General features: G+C 33.4%; 3 protein-coding genes and 1 long non-coding RNA gene across 4 annotated transcripts; 3 read left to right on the top strand and 1 right to left on the bottom strand.

Moving 5' to 3' along the window:
* The first annotated feature begins 2,831 nt into the window (after positions 1–2,831).
* LOC111411606 lies at positions 2,832–3,339 on the top strand. Its single transcript, XR_002705846.1, has 2 exons — positions 2,832–3,119; positions 3,224–3,339. It is a non-coding gene; the product is annotated as an uncharacterized LOC111411606 (long non-coding RNA).
* A 548-nt stretch (positions 3,340–3,887) lies between these two features.
* Positions 3,888–7,911, top strand: LOC111411605 (protein ECERIFERUM 1-like). Its single transcript, XM_023042121.1, has 8 exons — positions 3,888–4,149; positions 4,703–4,922; positions 5,309–5,684; positions 5,766–5,873; positions 6,220–6,420; positions 6,998–7,096; positions 7,183–7,356; positions 7,453–7,911. Exons 1-8 carry the CDS (start codon positions 3,903–3,905, stop codon positions 7,630–7,632), a joined length of 1,605 nt encoding a protein of 534 aa, XP_022897889.1. The 5' UTR covers positions 3,888–3,902; the 3' UTR covers positions 7,633–7,911.
* Positions 7,912–9,180: 1,269 nt separating this feature from the next.
* LOC111411604 (ras-related protein RABH1b) lies at positions 9,181–13,565 on the top strand. Its single transcript, XM_023042120.1, has 6 exons — positions 9,181–9,567; positions 10,786–10,856; positions 11,447–11,535; positions 11,801–11,912; positions 12,792–12,882; positions 13,131–13,565. Exons 1-6 carry the CDS (start codon positions 9,451–9,453, stop codon positions 13,275–13,277), a joined length of 627 nt encoding a protein of 208 aa, XP_022897888.1. The 5' UTR covers positions 9,181–9,450; the 3' UTR covers positions 13,278–13,565.
* Positions 13,566–15,548: 1,983 nt separating this feature from the next.
* Positions 15,549–18,822, bottom strand: LOC111412891 (ABC transporter F family member 4-like). The gene is made up of 6 exons (XM_023043759.1): positions 18,768–18,822; positions 17,099–17,166; positions 16,886–16,995; positions 16,651–16,728; positions 16,321–16,374; positions 15,549–16,053 (listed from the first exon to the last, which is right to left on the bottom strand). The coding sequence occupies exons 1-6, from the start codon at positions 18,820–18,822 to the stop codon at positions 15,549–15,551; spliced, it is 870 nt and encodes a 289-aa protein (XP_022899527.1).
* Between the last annotated feature and the right edge of the window lie 608 nt (positions 18,823–19,430).

Below are 19,430 nucleotides of genomic sequence, written 5' to 3'. Positions count from 1 at the left end.
TTCAAATCATTTGCTGGAATACCCTTAAATATCGAAGAGGAGGCAAATAACGTTTGAAGATAGCGATTTCGCGTTCAAGTCTTCGAAGTTGTTCTTGACAATTTCCTAATTTCTTCGTCTTGTTGCTGCAATTTTTGTGTTATTTCTTTTGTTCCTTCTCCATCCCTCCAATATTTCCACCAATAAATTCTCTTGCGGCAATTATTGTTGAACATGAAATCAACAAAAAAGCACCCAATCAAAATACACAATTTCCTCCCTCCTTTCCTCCACAACCACCACCATTGACAACCCCATCTATACCAGCGCCATCACCTCCTCTGAGATGAACAACTGTACATCTTCAACATTGAGAAGACTGAAAATTATAGCAACCATGAATTTTGCATTTTCGAAACTTCAAATATTTGCTTTGGCCTGAAAATGAACGAAGAGAAAACATTCGATTCTCCAAAATGTCAGAACTATCGAATCTGGTAGTGAATAAATCTGCTTCGCCCCCCGCTGCTGAATTGAGACCACGATTTTTGCTTCTTTTTTTTTTCGTGTTTGATTTTCAGTGGGCGACGTTTCCCGGTGGCAACAGGGCGTGTAGAGGATGGGTTGGCCATTTCCACCCCCGTCCCGTTGGATATTTTTGTTATCTTATTCCATACCCATACCCGATTAAAGCGGGACGGGGCGGGTTCGGGTTGAGGTGGGGCAAGTCTCTTTCCCCATTTCTGGCCCGATTTATTTTTTCTTTCTGTTTTTTAATTTTTTACTTATTTTTTTATGTCCTTAGTAAATAGTAATGCCTTTTTACCATGTTGTTAAAAACAACTTATGCTATATTTAAAATGGATAATAAATCTATTATTTTTGTTTGATAAAAAGTTAAATTTGAATTAATATTAAACTAGGCGGGTAACGGGGCGGGGACTATGTTTCCCGTACCTCTCCCATACTCGCTTCGGGACAATGACTCTGGCCCCATACCCATCCCATGTACCCGGTTAGGTGGGTATTATCCACCCCATTCGAGGCGGGGCCCAAGGGCATCAGGTTGAACAGATTTTTTTGCCATCCGTAGCGACGTTTGGTGGTTTAAGGGATGGTGGTGGCTGCTATGGGCATATTTTTGTGTAGGTTGGCGACGGTTGGTCCACGGGGTGAAATGGGGGTGGGCCTTTCTAGTTTGGTTTTGGTAGAAGGGTTATTTATTTTTCTTTTCCATTTTTTATTGGTATTTTTATTATTTTATATGTTAATATTATAAAGTCATCATTTTACCCTCCACTTAATTGGTCAAAGAAAATCAAATTTTATTTTCTTTGTCAATTGACGAAAAAATGGATGGAAACATCCAAAAGGGTTTCACATGCAATGGTTGAAAATGTTAGTGGTGACGACTATAACAATTGAAAGATTTGGGAAATGAATCACTCGAATGATGGTGATTATATGTACACAGTTATGGTTATGAGTTTGAGTTACAAGTATGACATGTTGATGGAGGAATTGTTGGGTGCAACAAGGTTGCTTTTAAACTTATAGATTGGAACACTAAAATTATGGTGCTCGAATGACATATAAAGGAATAAAGGTCCACAGTAGTCAAGAAATTAGAGCATTGAATCTGTAATTAAACTTATATTGTGAATTCGTGGCCTCGAATCTGGATGATATAGATTGAATTATATTAATGTCACATGCTATATCTTTTGAGCAAAGTGATGACAATATCCTACATCACTTATCTTTTCCAATTAACATTCGACTAGTTTTCAAAACATTGCCTCGACAACTTTTTGTGGATATCAACCTCTCCACAAAAAATATGCTTAAAAAGGGAAAACACTTCTTGTGGTCCATTTTTCTACGTCACTAGAAATTTGAACTCAATTGTTTGATTAAAAAATTGAAAAAAATTGTGAATTTCATAAAATATATAACTGAAAATGAGTCCAAGAATTTTTTTTTTTTTTTTTTTTTAAATGAGGGACAAACAACCTAGAAATTCTAAACAAGTACCATAAAACCCTAAACTATCATATACGACGTACCTTTTGCATTGGCTTAAATTCATTTGACTCTCTTGCTAAAGTTGGGCAGAAAATTGAGACAACGCTATCTGCATGTAGCACATGGGTATGTTATTCTACTTGACCTAATATTCAACTACCCAATGTTCTGGGTTGGCAACAAAAATAAATGTCCTTATGAAAAGTGTCAACCAGCCATTTAATCACGAAGTACATCCCCTCCAAGGTTTCTTGAACGTGAAACGGGAGTAAGTCATTAAATGCTAGTCCATGTGTAGTAAGTAATTCCATGAATTGAGTCGAAAAAGGGACTATTCTAAAGTAATTTCGTCAACATTTGGTCAGTTAAATCGAGAAAATAAATATTTTTACTTGTTACAACCTGTAAAGTTAAAAAAATGTTATAACAAGCCAATTAATGACATGTACATGTCAAGTGGTTAGTTCACATCAAATTTTATTATGTACCACCAAGTTGATCGATGTCGGTTCAACCTGTACTATTTATGTTTTTAAGGTCAATGTTTGAACTGGTTTATAATTAAAACAGTTCGTAGTACTAGAAGAGTTTCCCGATTAAACTTTCTTGGATTAGCTTCATTTAGTAACCCTTTTTGTAAGATTCTTTACTTTGAGGAAACTATTTATATAGATTCAGAGTAATTTTTTAATATTAGAAGTAACTTTTGATTTTTTAAATCAAAAGTTATGTCAAATGGGCTGAAAGTGCTCGGAGTAAAATAGAAATAAAAGTTCAATGATCATTTTAAAAAAAGAAACTTTGACGACGATAATGACATAATTTTACAAGTTGAGTAGCTAATTGTATTCTTTAACCCACAATAAACAAAGAAGTGCACTTGTTACGTAGTATAGGATGGTACTAAGTGTTATGATAATCAAATTTCCAATGGTTTAATCACAATCTTCAATACCAAACATGCCTCTAGCGGACACATATCTCTACCTATATGTATGTGTAGTTAGTTCCTCATTAGATTCACAAGTTGTAGAAGTGAAGACCAAAGAGTAGACATGGCTTCCAAACCTGGGATTCTCACTGAATGGCCATGGACAAGACTTGGGAGTTTCAAGGTACTGTACTTTCTTCATTGTCCCTTGTACTCTATCCCACCCTACTCCACCCCACCATATCTCATTCTTAACACTGATCATCTCATTGTGCTTTGTGAATGCAGTATCTGGTTTTAAGTCCATTCATAATTCGTGCGACATATCTGTATATGGTAAAGGATGCAAGTGAGAGATCTCTCTCTCAATTCTTGATTTTCCCATTGTTAATCTCAAAATTTTTTTTTTTTTTTTTTTTTTTTTTTTTTATAGATAAATTTAGTTCATGAAGGAAACGATGACAAAATTCATAAATGAGGCCCTTTGTTTGCTTTGCTATCAAGTTAAATTGCCTCGTTTAAAACTTTGTGCCACTTGATATAAATGGTCTATTATATTTTTGTTTGTGAATAATCGTTTCCGTAGTCTTCGAGCTTTTGAGAATTTTTGATTTGACATTTTGTCAACTGTGCCTTAAATATCAAATTTACGGCCATTTTTATCCAAATCACGAATTTCCATTCGATTTTTAACTTATGAGATCTTTTGTTTTTACTTATTATAAAAGAGCTTCCTTATGAAAATTATCTTAAAACAACTTTCTCTAAAAGTTCTTATAATCAGGACAAGTACTTTTAGAAAATTATTCGAACATATTCAAAAGCAGTTTTTTAGTTTCAGAAGCAATTTTTGACTTTTCAAATACACTACTTAATAAACCTTAATAGGTTTTTTACTAACATGACAACAATGATGAAATTGTAACTAAACCCATTTCTTTTTATTTTTGAATAAAGTAAAATTTTCATGAGTATTTGCAGGGATGACCAGATAATATTCAGTGGGAGTTTATTCTATTTGGGATCAATGTACCTCAAAGGGGCTGATAATCTGCCCATATGGAGGACAGACGGGGTGGTGATAACAATTTTGCTTCATGCTAGTCTAGTCGAGTTCATCTACTACTGGTTACATCGAGCGCTGCACCACCACTTCCTCTACTCTCGCTACCATTCCCACCACCACTCGTCTATTGTCACTGAGCCAATTACATGTAAGATTTATTAAATTTTATCTATATTTTGTAATAATATAATAAATAGTAACACCCCATTTCCCCAACCCAGCTTAAAATTCGTCAAAATTAAATTGGAGCCACATTAAAGCCATAAACTTTTGAAAGCGAAATTTCACCAACATATATCAGGTTTTGTGCTGGAACGAACCGTACATATTTAATGTGCCAAATTTGCGGTACCTTAATAGGATTGAAATAATACGAGGGTGTTTGGTGAGGATTAAAATTATATTTTTTTAGTAGATTATGAATTGAAAGGTTGTGGGACCTATGAAAGATATGATTGATATTGATTGTTTGATTTTGATTTAGATTAAAATCTAATTTTAATCCATACCAAACATGCTTTAGATTTTGTTCAATTCAATTTCATTTTTAATTTATTTAATTTTGGATATGTGCGATTCTAAATGGAACTATACTCGATTATGTCCATCCCTAACGAAATTTAGAAATTTCGATATTTTCAAAATTAACCATCTCTCCGCTATGCATCTCAATTAACCCGAATTTTTTCATGTTCTGACAGCTGTCACCCATCCATTCGCGGAACACATAGCATACTTTGCTTTGTTTGCAACACCAATTATTATAACTATACGTTTGGGGACTATCTCTATTGCTTCCATTGCTGGCTATATTACTTTCATCGATGTCATGAACAACTTAGGCCATTGCAATTTTGAGCTCATCCCAAATTGGCTTTTCTCCATATTTCCCCCTCTCAAGTATCTCATGTACACACCATCGTAAGTACCTCGTACCTCGACTTCTTTCGTGTTTTTCGTAACAATATTTTTGTGTTTTAGACAACGTGATTATTCAATAAAACGTGCCTAAATTATTTTAGTGTCAAATTTATCATGTATTTTGATGCTTTTAAAGAAAGATTCAGATGGTTCCACCTCATGTGGAATTTTTTTTAGTTCATTTTTTGGCGACAATGGTTCCAGCCCTAAGTCATGGACCACGATAGTGACTCATTGTTCTCAATTATTTCATACCTTAGTGAAAAACTAAGAACATCTTATGGAACATATGAAAATTAGCTGTATATTTACTAAGATTAGTAATGAATTAAACTTATTCATTTACTTATAGTTAGTAACTTTTTAAGGCAAATTTGGTTTAACAGGTTTCATTCGTTGCATCACACACAGTTTCGGACCAATTACTCACTTTTCATGCCATTCTACGATTACATCTACGGAACAATGGACAGTTCTACGGACTCATTGTACGAGAAATCAGTGCAGAGAAAGGAGGAATTGCCAGATGTAATTTATCTTACACACTTAACAACCCCGGAATCCATATACCATTTACGTTTAGGGTTTGCAGCCTTAGCTTCTAAACCTCACAATTCTACTTGGTACTTGCGGTTAATGTGGCCTGTCACACTTTGGTCCATGATGGTAACTTGGATTTATGGTCGAACTTTTACGGTCGAGAGAAATGTCTTCAAGCGTCTCAAGTTGCAAACTTGGGCTATCCCGAAATACAAAATACAAGTAAGAACGTAGTTGTAGTGTTTTGTTTAGTATGTACGAGTTTCTATTCGTCATCAATTTATAATCTTACTACATTTTTAGTACTGCTTGCAATGGCAAAGAGAGTCCATCAATAACCTAATTGAGGAGGCTATACTTGAAGCTGAAGTGAAGGGCACCAAGGTTTTGAGCCTTGGCCTATTGAATCAGGCAAGTTGTTGTTCCACTGTCAACTCTATTCTTTATAAACTAATTTTTTCTTAAAAAATATTACTTCATTTGAGAATATAAAAATAGGGTTACTTTCAAAGTAACTTATAGGTTAACCTTTTAAACTTAGGAAAACATATTCAAAATCTTCGTAAAGGTGCTTATTTATAAACGAACAAAAAACAAGGAGTCCTTTTCTTTAAAATTCTGTGTTTATGACGTAAGAGAGTGATAGATCCTTCGGTTAGAGAGGAAAAAAGGATTTCAAGCACGTTATATGAGATTGTATCTTGTTTTATCGTGAGGCTTTTTCTTGGTAAATATGAATGTACATGTAATTGTGCAGGAAGAGGAGCTGAATAGAAATGGTGAAATTTACATAAGAAAGTACCCTTCACTAAAAGTGAAGTTGATAGATGGGAGTAGTTTGGCAGTTGCTGTTGTTTTAAATAGCATTCCTAAAGGAACAGATGGAGTGGTTCTAAGAGGCAAATTATCCAAGGTTGCCTATGCCATTGCTCATGCATTATGCCAAGAGGGGATCAAGGTACATTTATTTAATCATCATAAAATCATGGCCTACAAACTGATGAAATTTAGGGAAGTTTGGTAAGCAAGACTCGATTTGTACTCAAGAATGAGAAACGTCTGACACATAATGTGCCGGTTGTCTTGCCTCATTGTGTCCACTCTAGTGCGACAAATGGTTAATTTCTTGTGCACCTAAATATCCTCCATCCACTGTCCAATTACTTGCAATATATGCGGCTTTAGCCCAAATATTTCTATAGTTCCTTTATTTCTTACATTAATCATTTCTATAACACGTACAAAAAAGATACAAAATCATGAGGTAAAATTCGAATTAGCTAGGTATTTGAAGTGCTTATAAACAAATTGTCTTAATTACACACGAATTTCAGACTCAAAAGACATATATAACTACACACGAATTCATAATGCATAGCCATGGCAATACATTACATAGATTAAACCCGTGAGTAGTTGATTTGAGAGAATGATCGCTCACACTGGTACTAAGATGTGACACAAACTCCTACGGGGATCAATCAAGCCTTTTGTCCTTTTCTTTGGCTTTCTTATTTAACTTGCGATAATTGTAGGTAAATATGTTACAAGAGGAAGAGTATAAGAATCTAAAAACAAGGCTCAGCAATGAGGCTGGAAATAATTTGGTCCTCTGCAAAGGAAATGTTCCAAAGGTGATAAATCCTTTATTATTATGTTTTTTATCCGCTTTTGTGGTTATAAAATTATACATAGTTAATTTACAATGTTATTTTTGCAGACATGGCTGGTGGGAGATGGATTAAGCGAAAATGAACAAATGAAGGCATCAAAAGGAGCATTGTTCATTCCCTTTTCACAATTTCCTCCAAAAAAACTGCGTAAAGACTGCTTCTACCATAACACACCAGCAGTTTTGACTCCTAAGAATCTTGAGAATGTAGACTCTTGTGAGGTTAGAAATCAAGCTCTCTCTTTTAATAGTTTCGCCTTTTAAATGAGGCGGTCGACACTAAATTTGAGAAAACTTTCTTTCGATATTGCACGACAGAACTGGTTACCGAGGAGGGTGATGAGCGCATGGCGTGTAGCCGGGATACTGCATGCTTTAGAAGACTGGAATGTCAATGAGTGTGGTAATATGATGTTCAGCATTGACAAAATTTGGCAAGCCAGTCTCAAACATGGCTTTCGCCCCTTGCCGATATCTACCGAGTCGAAGCCATACTAGAAAGGATTTTGAGAGCATATCAGTTCAAGCATTTCTGTTAGCTGCATCATGAATTCACAAGGCTGCCATTTGACGCAGTGGAATTATGTCTAAATGTTTTGTTTTATCGGTTCTATTTTTATAATATGAAATTATACTCACTCACAAGGATCAACTTGTCGTTCCCTTCCGACCTTGTGAGGAGTGTGAGAGAAATATATGTAGAAATTTCGATTACGAATTCTTCTATGCTTTGCTATATCTACTAAACTTTGCATATCGAATCGTTCTCTTGATGAAGCTTCTTGTAATCATGATCGTATTTTCAAGCGATTCTTGTTATAATTAATTGGGTCCATTATTAGGTCAAGCACTAATTTGGATTATTTATCCCCTGTATGGTCATCGTTTTTTAAAATTTATTTTTTTAAAGCGTATTTTCGTCTCGATGAGTTGAGGAGCCTAAGGTGTATCCATTCTCAAGAGGCATTTAATATTCTATATAAACGAATCCCTCATTCACACCCCAAATCAATGACAATACTAATTTGATTTCTAGCTCACATCTCTTCAAAAATTCTATCCAAATTACTTTTTGAAATAAAATGTCAAGATTATTTTTCAGCCCCCGTTTGGTCCCCATTTTGTGGTAATGAAAATGAGCGGAATAGTGTTTTTTTTTTTTTTTGAAAAATAAGTGGTTAAAAAAGAAGGAAAATTTTTCAATTTACGTGTAATATTATTTTATGAAAAATTGTGTAATTAAAAAAAAAATATAATAAAATGAAAATTAATGATGACGAACATAAGTCAGAAAGAAAGTTCTACCCAAGCAATTTAAGTTCCCTTTTGTTCCGTTCAAGAAAAGTACCGCCAAAATACATTGATTGACGCCAATGCACCGGTAAAATTTGTCCTAAAGAGATTTGTTTTGATTACTCCCTCTTCATGTCTTTTTCTTTATTTTCTTTCCTGCGATTTTTTCTTTCGAAAGTATATGTATCTTTAATTTCATAATATTCCTTTCACATGGCCAAAATACATACATATATATATTATTAGATAGGACATGACGAAATATGCGTTCTAATTTTGATTATATTTAACCTGATGTGCAATCGATTTCGATCCAAACACGAACCGATTCTAATTCTAATTTTATGGGAGGTTAATTTCGATCAATCTAATTAATTAAAAATTTTACAATAATTTACTTTATAACATTTCTAATAGACTTTCTATTTTTAAAAGAGGATATTCTATAATTTAGAGAACATCCATAAATTTAGAGAGTAAACTCCAGCATGCTGTTTATATTTAACACTTAATTTTATTACTTTCAAAAATATTTATCATTTTCTTATTTTTTATTTTAACCTACTTTGAGTACTTTTAATTATAGAGGGTGAGTTTGAGTTTGAGTTTGAGTTTGAGTTTGAGTTTGAGTGTGAGTGTGAGTTTGAAGAGTCAAATCCGTCCCCTAAATTAAAATATTAATTTAAAAATTATTTTAAAACATGATTTTAAAGATAAACTAATAGCGATCATATCTCGTCAAAAGAGCCTTTTGATGACACACTTTGACATAGTGTTTATTTTTATTTTTATTAAAGTCATATAAATAATTTTTGAGTCCATAAAAAAAAAAAACATCTCATTTCGAGGAAGCAAACACGCAAGCCCGCAGAGGGACTAGCCTTACGAAGCCATATCGATTTCTCCGGCGGAATCTCCCGATACATTTTTCCTGCGAGACCTTAAACCTCAATCGGAAAATCCGATCCGCTCCATTTACAGAAGATCCGAATTCAATTCATTGGACATTTCTGGATTTGATTGATGGCTCCGGTTTCAGCTCTCGCGAAGTACAAATTAGTGTTCTTAGGAGATCAATCGGTCGGAAAGACTAGTATTATCACAAGATTCATGTACGATAAATTCGATAACACTTATCAGGTAAAGATCGATTAATCGCCATCAAAATTTGATTTTATGTAAGTATTAATATGCTCGAAGAGTACGGATCTGACTGCTAAAGTTTCTAATTAGTTCGCATTTTCAGAGTTTTTAGTTTCCTTTTTAATTTATTGTGATTTGTTTATATTACTAACTAGTATATTCACACCGGGATGAGTTTTAGATTTCTTTTAATTTGGTTACTGATCTTATGGTAATGACTAATGAGTTCTTGTTTATATCAATGATCTCATCTTAGTCATCTGATGCTGAGATAGTGTGTAATTTGGTACTTATCATGAATGATCTTATGTATTAATAGACATTAGTCTAAGTCTATTTTTTTTGTAACTAGAATATTATATAAAGTCTCGATCAGTTTAGAGAAATGATACCCTCTTTTGGATCTGTTGATTTTAATGCAAAAATTAAAGCAACAATTTGTTTAGTTGTAGAAGAATGAAATGGAATACCTGCTGTAGGGGATGTGATTCTTTCTTCAAAATTATTCAAGCTTCTTTGTTCAAAACGTTAAAATTTAAGATTGGACATGTTTATCTTCAAGCAACCAACTTGTTCTCTTGCTACTTCCTAGTTCACATCTAAAACTTCTCATTGAAATCTAGTAGTTTATTTCGTGTGATTAATTCTTACAATCATATCTGAATCTGAATTCTAACAGCAATCTTAGATGCATTTTACTTATGCTTTGGCATTTAGTTATTTGAGCCTGTTTAGGATTGATTTTTTCCCCAAAAAAATTGATTTTTTTAATCATTTTTTAGCTATTTCAGCCGTCATAATTGACTTCTTCTCTCACAGGTGGACCCCACTTTTCTCCTAACGGTCAAAAAATCACTTCTCAAAATCACTCCCAAACATGCTCTTAATTTGTTGATCCAAGTTCTTTCCATTCACCTTTCTTGTATTTATCCTCCATTTACCAACCATAACTAAAATTGTATTGTCGTTATGAATGATCGAAATACCCATAGAGAACTTCTTGTTCAATATGAGCACTCACTGAATTACATATTACATGATTAAATTTTGTCTATTTGATTGCATGTTTTATTAAATATCGAATAAAGAAGGGAAATAGTTTTATGATACGCATGGCATACTCTTGAAAGTGGACTTTTCATGTCTAAACAGCGACTGTCCTGCAATAGGTGACAAATTCTTTATGTGTTTTGATTTCCTTTAATTGCTTTTCAGGCTACTATTGGTATCGACTTCCTTTCAAAGACAATGTACCTTGAAGATCGAACAGTAAGATTGCAGCTTTGGTAAGATATGTTTCTTGCTTAAATAATGCCACCATATATTGAACATATATGTAATAGTGTCGTGCTTGGTTAAGATAGTTGCAGTACCGATCATTATGCTGAGCGTTAAAATTATAGTACATTGCAACCATTCTCCTGCTAGTTTTTATCATCATTGGTCAAAAGATTACAGTGACACTTTGGTTGATTTATGGGTCGAAGAGATTGCAGATGCTACTATTGAGCTGCTAATTCGTTTGTGCATACTCTTCTGTACACTGTTTGATATCATATCCTGATTATATTTATGAAATCTATGCCTTTTCACATTCTCCCATCCCATGTTGCAACCGGGCCTATCAGTCAAGGCTGTATACGGTGGCATGCAAAGCTCTTTCTTATTCTATAGTGGGACTGTACTGGTAAAGAGGTGTTCGAGAGCTAGTTCATGTAATTTCATGTTCTCTTTTCTGCAAGGCCCTAAGCATAGTCATAAATCACATTTTGGCATGTATGCAGTCACTGTACCCCCAATTTTGGATTTATTTCCTTTGGATTTCTTGCAAAGTTGTATACTTTGGGAACTTTATTTTATATTATTATGTGTGCAGGGATACTGCGGGACAAGAAAGATTCAGGAGTCTAATTCCAAGCTACATAAGGGACTCCTCTGTTGCAGTCATTGTATACGATGTTGCAAGTATGAATCTTCCTATAAAGTGTAATTTTATGGTCACACCACACATAGAAACTGAAATAACAATTTGATAATTGAGAATTTAGAGAAAAAGATGGTTGCCTATTTCTTTCTAAAGAAACTACCTATGACCACATGAAAAAGAGTTCATACGGTGGTTGTATTTCCCAATCCTTTCTCATGTCTGCTGACTTTAATTGAGTGTTATATATTCGCTCTATAAATGTGCATTGATGATAATTCTACCTATTATTTTGATGCCTTCTAGGCAGGCAGTCCTTCCTCAACACTTCAAAGTGGATTGAGGAGGTTCGCACTGAGAGAGGCAGTGATGTCATCATTGTGGTAGTTGGCAATAAAACTGACCTAGTGGAAAAGAGGTACAGCGATTGTTAATTTTTCCCTTATTTTTGTTTTTCATGTATGATATTACTGTTAAATTGATATTTTTCTGCTGTTGATTTATGTTATTTTGTTACCTCTATTTGAGGGATGAATGATATTTGTGTTCCCTTATTTTTGTTTTTCATGTATGATATTACTGTTAAATTGATATTTTTCTGCTGTTGATTTATGTTATTTTGTTACCTCTATTTGAGGGATGAATGATATTTGTGTTCCCTTATTTTTGTTTTTCATGTATGATATTACTGTTAAATTGATATTTTTCTGCTGTTGATTTATGTTATTTTGTTACCTCTATTTGAGGGATGAATGTCCTAACTCAGCAGTTGAACCATGAATGGAATTACGAGCAATTAGAATAAAACAAAATATTATTACTGAGGACCTGAGGTTATGGAAATTACTATCTGGGTAAAATTGCAAGCTTTTTACTGTAATAGTGCAGGAGATAATTGTGAAATTATTCTGTTTGATAAACCTTAAGTTTGTTTTATGTCAGTGCTTGCTCATTTAGAAATGCTCAAAATATGCGTACTGTATTTGGATTCCTAATCTTTTGATTTTTGATTTTTATTTTTTCGTAAACTTTCATCAAATGGTCAAGGAGACATGAATGACTTGATAATAAATGTGTTTCTGCTTAGCATCAGTATTTAGGTCTACCTTTGCTCATTGATCAATTTAATGATTTAAGTATCAGTTTAAACTGTTATTGGCATTGTTTTTACAATGATGAAAGCGAAATTGAATTAGTTTGAATCATATCTAGTATATTTATCAGGATAATGCTCTTGTATTTAATTCCTTTTGACATTATTCTACTCTAATGCGTTATGTGCATGGTAACAATTTAGGCAAGTCTCAATAGAGGAAGGAGAGGCCAAAGCTCGTGACCTAAATGTAATGTTTATTGAAACAAGTGCCAAGGCTGGCTTCAATATAAAGGTAGGTGGCAGTAGCGGTAATGGATTCTACTTTCAAATGTTCAAGTTGAGTGATGGACTAAATCTTTATAAATATGATGGGACCTTTTCTGATATGTTTCCTTCTGATTACAATTTGGCAAAAGTGTTGGTTTTATTCCATCATAATAACACCTGATAGATGGCAGATCAACAGTTGCACTTCTTTTTCCTTTTTTTAGAAGCTCAGTAGAGATGCAATACTAAAACTTTAAAGGCCAATTGTTTCAGGCACTATTTCGCAAGATTGCTGCAGCCTTGCCAGGAATGGAGACGCTATCCTCAGCAAAGCAAGAGGACATGGTTGATGTCAACCTCAAGTCGAGCAACACAAATGCGTCTGTGTCACAACAACAGTCAGGAGGATGCGCATGTTGATTGAAGGACCGTATGATGCATTATTATGTTTTGGGATCGACCCTTCAATCCGGCTGTAAAGTTCTTCCTTCTCACTGGTTGCATTTGAGTTTACGTTGTAGTTCACTACTACTGTGTTATCTCGTACCTGTATCACTTTGTGGACATGTAGTTATCAAGGCCTTAAATAGTCAGATTATTTTTGTCAGCGAGTTATATTTGTAGTGTATTACATTACTTGTGGTGTCTTTCAGATTTGTTACAGGAAATTTTGATTTGAAATTTTCAAATAAGGCAATGTTTTATTTCCGTTGTGTACTAGTACGCAGAGACAGTTTTCCCTTTTATTTTTATTTTTATTTTTTTTAGGAAAACAACTTGGATAAATTTCACGCAGGTCGCTCACCTTTGCTAAGAATGGCATTCAGGTTCCCAACCTACTAAATGTGGCACCAGAGTCCCCAGCCTTTCAGAACATAAGCAAGCTTGAATTGCTATGTAATAATAGACTGTGATAGCATAATGTGATCATTTTTCCATCAGATGGGGGCTATCGTACAAAATGTATTTCTAATTAATTGTTTCATAGAGCTTATAAATATCTATATGAAGATATAATCTTTTTTCAAATTCGTATTCGATTACTCATTACAAATACTATCAATTTTGAAAATCTTCACTAGAATGAGTGCTCCATTATTTGTATAAAAGCATAAAATACCATTTTTTCAATTGGTTTCGTCAATTGGATATTACATGTTGCACGGACCCAACTGAGGTTTCATTCGCAGAAGCAAATGTCATTCAAGCATGAAGCTTAGGAATAGATAGAGATGAACATAGCCTACTATGCAAAGGGCTTGTTTTCATTGAGTCTTTGTAGATGATGTATTAATGAACCTAATGATGTGACGAAACAAGATTTCCACAGTTGAGTCATATTTATTGGGATCGAGATGAGTTTTTCTATATTTTTTCACTTTCTTCTTTGAAAACCCTATACAAACAATAGACTTGCTACAATGCCAGAAAATGGATGACCAACCCCCCGACAGAATACTCACGTTAGAGGGAGGGCTCACTTTTTTTCGTAAATTTTTTATGCAACCGAGTCCCACAACAATGTGTATATCTATCAATTCCTATGTTAAATTTCTTTTGACAGTTCAGCTTTATTCATACAAACAATGCCATACAAATTTCACACCTTTACAGCAAAGACCTCATATATTGTTCCCTGAAGAGTCAACAAGACCAAGGGTTTGTCTCCATTTATCTTAAATTTTAAATAAGTTTCTCCACAACCATGCTCAACAGTATAATATTATGTACAAATAACAGGGCTGTCAGGGCAAAAAGATAATAACAATATAAACCTCTAATTTGACTGCAGACTGTGGCTAACGAACCTCAAAAACTTCTGGCGTGGCAGGAGAACTGGGTATTACTGGATGACTCGTCTAGGAAGAAAAAGAAATTAAAATCAAATTCATTATTCCGTCCAATATAATATTGTACCAACATACACTAATTTGTTGAACATTATCAAAGATGTGGATCCATCTCTACCAATTAATTCTCATTGCCATCAAGTTCCAAATAAACTAAGAGTGCTGGCCAAAATATGGCTCGACTCAACCATATACATGCCATAGAACACAACAAACATATCATAATTTTCGAAATTTCTGAGAATGTTCAGTCATCAGAAGCTGGGAACAGGCAAACCCGTCATTCATTTCCAATGACAAAGAATGATTGTATTGTGCAGGAAGGAGAATACTATTTGATTACCTACATAACAAATTCCAGATGGTACATGAAATTGTACTAGCTTTTAAGCTCATTCAAACTATGAGGTATGGAAATGGAGTGAAGAATTTCTGTAAATGCTTGGCTTCAAAATTAATGATGTTTTGTTATCTAAAGCAAAAAAAGATACAGTGCAATCAAAGTTCTGCAAGTCTACCATGGGTGCTAATGAATTATAATGAGGCAAAATATAAAACAATGACATTAAATATGAAACAAAATACATAAATCCATTAAGAATAAAACAAACATAAGCAAAGGCACTGTAGAGTGCTTCTTGAACTGATCCATCTCCTTGACAATCAATCAAGAAAGAGCGCAAGTGAGTGAGTGATAATATAAATGAATGGTTCTTATAACCTCAAAACGACAACCATGCGAAAGATGGATATTTATAACATTACAAGTAAAGCTCATTCATACAAAACACTAGTAAAATCGTATCTCTCACCCAAAATTGAACCAGGAATACATGCCACATCAATCATCAACCTCCTTTCTGATCTCCTTGATAAGCTCCTCCTTGTACTCCTCAAATGAGCCTGGGAAAGTCTCAACCGTGCCATTCTCCCCCAGCCATATTTCACTTCTTTCTTCATCATCACAAACACGTGATATAAGCCTAGAATCATGACTGACTAGCACAACTCCGCCAGTAAACTCATCAAGTGCATCAGCCAGTGCATCAATGCTCTGCATATCTAAATGATTTGTCGGCTCGTCTAAGAGCAGAATGTGTGGCTTAGACATGGAAATGGAAGTGAAAACCACCCGTGCTTTCTGCCCTCCGGACAATTTAGCAATTGGTGTGAGGTGGTTATGGCTGGGGAGCCCAAACTTTCCAAGCTTTGCACGAACTGCCTCCTGCTTACTGAGTCCCTCTTGCTCTGGATGAAGACGGAGAAGATATTGAACTGGTGTTTCGTCCATTATCAGTAGATCCACGAAGTGCTGTGAGTATCTACCTATTCTCAATTTCTGACTCCTACGCACTTCACCCTCAGTTGGAACCAAGTCGCCAGCAAGAAGATTATTCGGAAATCAATTCCGCCTTCATCTCGTCTTTAAATCTGTAAGATGATATTAGTTTTTATTAGATAAAATCACACATCTCAATTTGTTTATCAAAATAATAATCTTTCCAGTGAATTTGGGTATAAAAATGCTTTAATCTTTCGTTAATTTCCTTTGTGATTTTTGTTTTAGGTGTTTAAATTAAAAATTGGTATGAATTTCCATTTCCCCAACATACCAGCTGTTAACATCAAGCCTGATCAATTTCCCATGATTGAAGCAATAAGAGAACCTTAATTATGATTTTTTGAAATAGTCATAAATTCAGAAAATCATAATTAAGGTTGTCTTTGAAATACTCATAAATTCAGATAATCATAATTAGGGTTCTCTTGCCAAATTAACGGCGATAAGTTTTTATCTTGTCCACTGAAGGTAGGAAATCAATTCCACTGTTAATATAGTGTTTATAATCATCAATTCGTATATGAAAGTGAAAAACTTACCCATGGGTCTTAATGCATTATTTGAAAATGTAATCTATTAGAAATTACAGAAAATATTATACCTTAATGAAATAGTATTCTGTTTAATATCAAGAGTGATTGAGAGGAGCAGCCTCTTTCTGGTATTTCTCCAAGACCATCTACACCAAATTGGAAGCCATTACGTTAAAAACTATAAAAGCAAATACTTTCTGATAGAATAATGTTTCGTAACCCCACTAGGGTTGTAATTTCAGAGTGGTATTAGTTGATAGGTTAAACAAAATGTGTTTTACCTATCAATTAATGTCACATTACCTAAGTGGAGTTGAATCACTCTTTCTGATACTTCTCAAACTCACAACCTTGGCTTCAATACTACAAAAAATAGTGGCTGCACTCTCGTAAAATGTCATTTTACCTTCAACCTATAAAGCAAAAATTCACACGATCATAGGAAAAATATTGGGAATCAATTTTTTAACAACAGCAACAATTCTCTGAATTAAGCCTCTGCCGCTGTGATTCTACAGAAGCCAAGGTTACAACTGTTTCTTTGTCAAATATATGTTTTGCTTCCAATGTCCACAATTTAGACTCTGTTGCATGCAGTTGTTGTGAATTTACTTATACATGCACAATGAAATTTAAAAATAATTTTAGTTCCCTTTAAGGATCTTCTTTTTATATAGATAGATATCGTGATTTGAATTTTACATTTAACAAGTACTTCAAACCCCCTTTGAGAAGTTTGATAATAAACAATCAAGATCTTTGTACCCCTTTGTGAGTCATGATTTTTTAATACCACATTTGTCTAATTGTCTAGCTTCTGATGGTAAGTCGCACAAGAGAAGAAACATAAGAGATTTTGGTTTCTCTTTCTGGTAAGTATAAATATATGTTTATGCAGTTTACCCACCATTAAACATAAGCTAGTCAAATATTTAATCCAAAAAATTTGTAAATGCATCATTTGAAAATATTATTTCAGGTTTTACTAGGTAACGTTTAAAACACCAAAAAACTATCTTGATTATGAAATATATTAAAAATTACCATTTTCCAAAATTAGAACCCAAAAAAAAAAAAAAAAAAAATCAACAAAAAATCCTGCGTTGATAAGTTAAAAATCACATAAGTTCTCTTCAACAACCTGAAACTAAAAAACTTTTAGTTCAAATTTAAAAGGTGACACCAAAAAATATATATATATATATTCTACGTAAAGTTTGGCATGTGAGAACATTGTTTTGAAAACCAGAAAGGGCATCGATCCGGAAAAGGCAAATGGTCAAGGATCTACAATTTCACAATCCACGATAAACACTAACTTTGTATTCAAATACTCTTCGCATTTGAAATTTTTTTGCACCACTGGCTACACAAAAATAATTGGATTGTGCACTCATATACACTTCTAATTAGCATAAAACCTAGTATAATTGGACAGTATTCCGTAAATCATTTATGCCATTCCATTCAGAAGGAAATGGGCAAATTTGTAAAAACAATCACTGGAAATATACAAAGGTACGATCCATCTTCATATCAGAATGTGATTTACGAAGGAATTTACAACGTCCAAGTTGTAGATGCAAAAAAGACAGTATTGCAAAATTCAATAATTTGGGAAATTAAATTTACTTAAACAAATCGTGTGTCCATCATAAGCATCAAAACTTCAAAATCACTAAATGAACTAAAAAAATCAGCTGACTTAATCTTATTAATTTCACACATTTTTATGAAAATATCATGCTTAATCAACAAATTAAACTGTAACAAATGCAACAAAATTAAAATTCCTAAAATAGAAACCAAAAATTCAGTATAAAAAAAGACATAAAATCGAACCTGAATGACGGATTGGATTCCCTAATGAAAATTTCAAATATCTGACCCGGATATCAGACTTGAGGTGGTCGAATTGCTACGGATTTTGGGATCTAGGGTTTGGTTTGTGAACGAGGAAAATATACGTTAAGATTATTTATAAACTCATTACATAGTAATACTAATAGTTCACCGTAACGAGAGGAAATACACAAAAATGATTCAACCAATGTAGCAAATTTTAAGATTGGTCTTTAACCCTTAAGTCAATTAAAAAAAAAAAAATTAGTTAAAAAATAACTTTACACACAAAATGGTGATTTTACCCTTCAAAATTACAAATTGTTTTCGAAACCTAACCGACCGATCCAAAAGAAAACCGACGCCTCAGTTGCCACAGAAACAGTCCGATCAACCATGGACTGACCGACGCCACGACTTCGATTGATGATCGCTATCGACCACCGGGCGAAACTATTTCGGTTAGTTTTCTCGCATAAATTTGTAACTTTTGTTATTAATCAATTGAATTTTTTTACATTTATTCGGTTTAATACTAGCACAAGTAACTAGATTGTGTGGTGCTTTGGTAGAGAATGTGAATTTTTTGTAATTTTTTGAACCTTTCGTCGTAAAAAATGGCGATTTCCGACGAAGAGAGGAATGGGAGAAAGACGTCGACTATTAACAGTCGGGTCTTGTCTTGACTGTTCTAACAGTCGGCCAAAAACTGTTAACATTTAATTTTTTTAAATATATATTTAATTTTTTTAATTTTTTAAAATATATTTTATAATTAATTTTTTTTTACTTGATTAAATAATAATGACATTTTTTTATAATTATCTTTTATTTATATAATTTAATAATTGAATATTATCTGAAATTAACAATTTATTTTGTTCCTTTTTTTATGAAATAATCTTTGATTTTGTTTCTTAATTTATTTAAATAATATTATACTTTAATTTTTTTTAAATGTATTTAATTTTAATTTTTTTTGTAAATATATTTTCCAAATGTAAAA

Source organism: Olea europaea, chromosome 16 (assembly GCF_002742605.1).
Source record: "Olea europaea var. sylvestris chromosome 16, O_europaea_v1, whole genome shotgun sequence".
NCBI classification, from domain to species: Eukaryota; Viridiplantae; Streptophyta; class Magnoliopsida; order Lamiales; family Oleaceae; genus Olea; species Olea europaea.
Note: the sequence above shows the minus strand (reverse complement) of the source record. Positions and strands in the feature narration are given on the sequence as shown.